Source organism: Gavialis gangeticus, unplaced genomic scaffold (genome assembly GCF_001723915.1).
Source record: "Gavialis gangeticus isolate Ggan-Ray unplaced genomic scaffold, GavGan_comp1, whole genome shotgun sequence".
In the NCBI taxonomy this organism is placed as follows: domain Eukaryota; kingdom Metazoa; phylum Chordata; order Crocodylia; family Gavialidae; genus Gavialis; species Gavialis gangeticus.
Genome location: NW_017729027.1, coordinates 7,877,453 through 7,882,950, shown reverse-complemented (window position 1 = coordinate 7,882,950; position 5,498 = coordinate 7,877,453). Strand labels below are relative to the sequence as shown.

The following is a 5,498-nucleotide window of genomic DNA, read 5'->3' as shown; positions in this document are numbered from 1 at the left end:
GGAAGGAAGGCAGGAAGGAAGGGGTTTACAAAGCCCTGGAAAAAAAAAAAAAAAAAAAATACTCCCTACAGGATGCTGGGCTCCCACACAGATACTGCTGTGCTCTGTCAGAGAATCAGTGAAGCAGCTCTGGCTGCTTTGTGTGTTTACTGAAGCTAAAGTTTTTTGGTTTTATTTTTATGGACTTTGAGAGCCATTTTTAGCTTGATTTTTTACCGTCTATAAATCTAGTAATTTACAGACAGTTGACAACTCTAATCTGCTTCCTTCCCAAATTTCACAAGAAGATAAGCCGCTGTAGGCAAGAAAGAAACAAATCTCTCTCAAGTGGCATACTACCACAAACTGACCTTCCTGGAGCAAAACTTAAGCATACTTTAAACAGGAGGTCTCCTCTCTTCCATATCACTGATACCAGGAAAGGAAGATTGGGAATAAATGGCTTCAAATCCTTATACCAAAAAGGGTAACATTATTTCTTCATGTCTGGCTCTCTTCTGCCCTCTTTGCCACCAGGGACTGCTGCAATACTAAGGGAGAGAAGAAAAGAAAAGGACAGGACCCCTCCAACCCTTCTTCCATCTAGTGACCAACTGGCCAACAGGACACAACTAGAACCCCACTAAGCAGTCAGTTTCAATCTATTTCACTGTCACATACTTGTGTACTAATACGATGTTACGTGCTTAAGCTGCAGACACCACAAGATAAAGATACCAGACCAAACAGCACATATCTGGCACACTTCAATTTAATACACAGTACATACTTAAGCTGGATACTAACCTTAATCAATGACATAACACAATCAATGTAGCCATAGAAGATGCTTCTGTGCAAAGCTGTCCATCCAGACTCTTTGTCTTTTGCCAGTAAATCCATTCCTTTGGCCTCTGTAAGCCAATCTACCACACTTTTCTTGCCACAGGAGGAAGCAACATGGAGGACATTCCTGCCAAAAGTATCCTTTATAGTTGCTGCATTGTAGCAATGAGAAGAGAGAAAGGCTTTCACCTGGCCTTCGCTTCCTCTGGTAACTACAGAAATAACATCCAAAGCATGCTGCAGAGAGCGACACTTCAAAGTGCAGTCAGGCATGGAAGTAGTCATCTTTACTTTTCAGAACTGTTCCCTCCTTAAAAAGTAACAGCCAGTAAGAATAACAAGGCACTCAGATTTTAGCACACTATAATACAGTGCCTCTGGAAATTCATGATTCCAAGTACTTAGACTCAGTTTTACTAAGCTGCCTTGAGAATCTTTGTGCTGCTCGGTTTGGCACTTGAACAAAATAAATATTTTATAAATATAAAGTTATATTTATAAAGTCTTCTATTACGCCATTTTATACAACAAAAGTCTTCTTATTGTCCAAAGAAAAAATCCAGAAGTCAACTAAAGAGTGGGGAGGGGGATTCCCCCTCCACACTGTCTAATTCCTCTAAATCTCCATAATTGCAAGGGAGTCCTGCAAAAGAGAATAAGAAAGGATTATGAAACATTTAACATAAAACATCTGCAAAAGCTGAAGGTCCCAATAAGATATGCATTATAACTATGTCTGTAGGTACCACAAAAGCCCTACTTAATTGATTCCTTTTAATACTAAACTTTCCCATGCACAGAGTGAATTCCCAATAGTCTCCAAACAATTTAAGTTTTAGAAACAAAGCAAGCCACAATCTACATCCACACAGAAACACAAAGCTTTATTTAAAGATGTGCCTTTAATTTAACAAGGTGTTCAAAACATCTCAGCAGGAAAATTTAGTAAGGATAAGGAAATAATTTCAAATGTCATGCTTTCTTATGAGATTTAAAAGGATTCATAAGAATAGGAGATATCCTAGTCTAGACTCCCAGATACAGCATGAAAATAAAAATAAAAATTATGCTTCACATGAAGTATAGACAGCATTCAAATAGATACTCAGATAAACAGGTAATGGGCTGGGGAGATAGGGGAAGGAAGGGACAGTGACCTATGTACACCACTCAGGAAAATAAGATGGATTCTCATTCTAAATTTGAATTGCTCTTCAACCTAAAAATGGTTCAAATTAACTTCTCCAACACAAGCTTCACTCTGAGCCAAATATTATTCTGAGTTACATGTATGCAACTCCTTGATTTTAAGAAGGTTTGCTCACATATCAAATGTTTGGCTTTTCATTCCTAGGAATTAGACCTTTCTTTTTGTTTGTGACCTAAATCAGAGTCTGAAATGCTTGGTCCCCGAGCAGAATATGCCAAAAAACAAGGACAACACAACATCTGCTAGATCTAGATGAACAAAATAATATTGGGCTTATGAAGATTCAGTCAAACTAGTATGCTTATCTGTCAGTGCATTCATGAAAGTTGTGACATTTGTCATGGAACTGGGCGCCAGTTTGTATCCTATAACTTCATAAAGAAGTGATATAACTACATTACACAGAGAGACAGAGAAGACAGGCTGATGTTTTTGTCCACAATCAGTACTGTATAGGAAAACTTTGACAGAGCCAAAGGAAAAGAATAGAGACGTCCTGATCGTCGTGCCCTCTACTTCATTAACTGAAGTTAAAAATATCAAGTGCGCTAAAATAACTGTTGTAAACAATAAATTGTTTAACATTTGCAGAAAACGAATTCTAAGCTCATAAACAGGACTTGCATAAGAAATCTCAATGTAAACAGAACAAGCAGCATTAATCTAGTAAGCCTCCTGTGGCATGGGCCCTAAACAAAATTAAACTCAAAAATATCAACTACCAAAAAACATTATTCAGGAATAATCTACAGCAGGCTGTCAAATGCATCCAGCCCCACAGGCTGGGTGAGGGGTGTAGGGCCAGTCTGCAGGACAAACTGGACCCACAGACCGGCCCCACACACTTGATGCAGCGCATGGCCTGAGCCAGTCCTGTGCACTGTGTGAGGTGCTCGCCAGCGCTGGTTCTGGGCTTGCATACAAAAATGGCACAAAGTGCATGCTACATGAGGTGCCCATGCTAGCCCAGCCCTGTGCACTTGCTCCAACATTCAGGGATGATCCGTAGGCCAATGTACACAAACCACAGAGCCAACATTCAGGGTTCATCTGGCCCCTGTGCTGTGTGCAGAGCACACACTAAGTCCAGCCCCATTCAACGTATGCAGCACACGCCAGCCCTGATCCAGGGCTCACGTTGCACATGACACACAGGGCCAGTACGGGGTAGATGCCGAGTGCAGCACCCACACCGTACTGGCCCGCACGCTGCAGGTACTACTTGTAGCCCCAGATCTAGCTCCACACACCATGTACAGAACTCCCAGGGCTGGCATGTGCTGCGTAAGGTGCACAGGGTCAGTCTGAGACCCGCAAGCTGGACTGTAGGGCTTTGTAGGCTGTACCTCTGACACCCCCCGCATCTATAATAAGACCAATTTTTTTTAGATAGCACCTGCCCAGTAATTCTAAGTAGCCTGATATTGTGACAAAAACTGGTTTTGGAAAAACCCATGAATAGGGGGAACAAGGTTTAGCAAGTTATTCACTAGGTGTTGTTCAGTCAACCCTAGCTACCACTGACATTCTGAAATATTTCACAGATCAACACTGATCAGAACTATTGTTTACCATGGTTTTGTCTGCATCTTACAGGCATTTTCCATGTGATGTGTTGAAGGTGAGGTATAGACAGCCAATTCTGCACCAATACGAAAGGGCCCTATGTATCATTTTGAATGATATGCAAAAGAACGGACCTAGTAATAGATACTGGCAATCAAGCCTTCATTCAAGGGACACTACCCCACCTCCTTGTTCTAAGACGGCAGAAAAACAGTTTTGAGAACTACGATAGCCAGTGGAAGACCAGTACACTAGATACGCAGAACTACACTTCTCACAGGCCTCCAGATACTTATTCCACTTCATAAAACCTGGAGATCCAAGATGAAAAGCAGTACGAACTAGATATTATGATGCATAATCCAATCTGTCACCCTTTGATACTGATCTATTTGTCAGAAATGATAAAAGAGGAAAAAAAGTACACATACAGAAACTGTCAAAGCAGAAGTTTTCTTCTTTTCCTATACTCAGAAAAAACCCTTTTCATGTCTATAATCAGTGAAGTAATGGTCCATGCCAGACTTCATATTAAAGTCAATGTAGGTAAAGTTATTCTGTGATCAGGCATATCTTAAATACCACAAGTTCTCAAGACCCTTTTGCTGGAGGTACTTCAGAGACAAAACAAGAGCAGCAAATCAGTTACAGAAAAGCAGAGAGATCCAGAATTTAAAAATCAAGGCAAGGAAGAAAAAAAAAAAAAAACCTGAACCACAATAGAGAAACCTACTTTAAATATTAAAATGGACAGGAAACTACTGACTTAGAAACACATATCATCCTGTATAACAAGCCAAGACACAAGCCGAGTTGTGTTACACTAATGTCATTATAGTGACCTTTGCTGCAAGCACGCAGAAGTAGACTCTATGGATTAATTTCCTTGCAAATCAGCCCAGCCCTGTCCATGATTATTTCAGCACCGCAAAATAACTTCTATTGGTATATTAGAATACATTCCGAATGCTTGACAGGCACAAAGCTATAGATCAAACCTCTGAATCCTATCAAGCATGTATTAACAAATCAATAAAGTACACATCTTGTTGCAGTGAGTAAATAAATACAAATTAGGATTTCTACACATCTACCCTGTGCTGTGTTTAAAAAAAAAAAGACAAACAAAAACAGATTCCCAAGACTCCTTTAACATTTGTTTTACCTGTTACCCTCATTTTTTATGTTATTATAATAATCTGTTTTTCCTCCTTATTAGAGCTGTATTTATTGAGCCTTCAGTCATAATATGACTAGTGCTCTTTTTTTAAAATTTGTTTTAATGCTACAATAGAATTATGTTGAAATTCAATGTTCTAGCTCCTTTTAGAAGTACACTTTTCAAATTTAACAGAACTCTTCCAGAACACAAAATAGTTCGAAAGAAAAAAGAAAAGAATTCAAAAAGAGTGACAGCATAAAGAAGCTTAGTGTTATAGATTGTTTTGCAACCACAGCAGGTTAGTTTCACAAGTTTGCTCACTACTCTACTCTGGAGCACAGGCGATGTGTAAGGGGGCACACAGTTCCCCCCCCCCCGAACAAGTGCTCCAGCTGGTAGGAGGACACAGACAGCAGTAGTGCCCTCCCTGAAACTGGCCCTGCTGGAAACACATCGGCAGTGTGCCGCATGCTGGGCGACCCCCCTAGACACAGGAGGCACCAGTTGCCCATGCTCTGGAGCCCAGGACAGAAATAAGGTTATAATCAGTACTGTTCAAGAATTACCTCTATGTTGTACTGTGAATATTGCCTTAGGGCAGCAAATAGACAGAACCCTCTTTCTAAGCCCTGCGGACATAGATACCCATTCATAAGCTGTTTTCAGCCCTATCTGGTGATTTTATGGCCTTTTAGCCACTGCTGTCAAGCTACCTGATTTACTTTGGGGGGGGGG

At 40.5% G+C, this 5,498-nt stretch overlaps 1 protein-coding gene across 1 annotated transcript in view; it reads right to left on the bottom strand.

The window, feature by feature from the left end:
* IBTK (inhibitor of Bruton tyrosine kinase) overlaps positions 1-5,498 on the bottom strand; it is a 117,551-nt gene that overhangs the window by 102,818 nt on the left and 9,235 nt on the right. The window contains exon 2 of the mRNA XM_019520435.1: positions 787-1,468. Within this exon, the coding sequence (XP_019375980.1) occupies positions 787-1,110 (324 nt within the window). The 5' untranslated portion in view covers positions 1,111-1,468. The remainder of the gene's footprint in view (positions 1-786; positions 1,469-5,498) is intronic.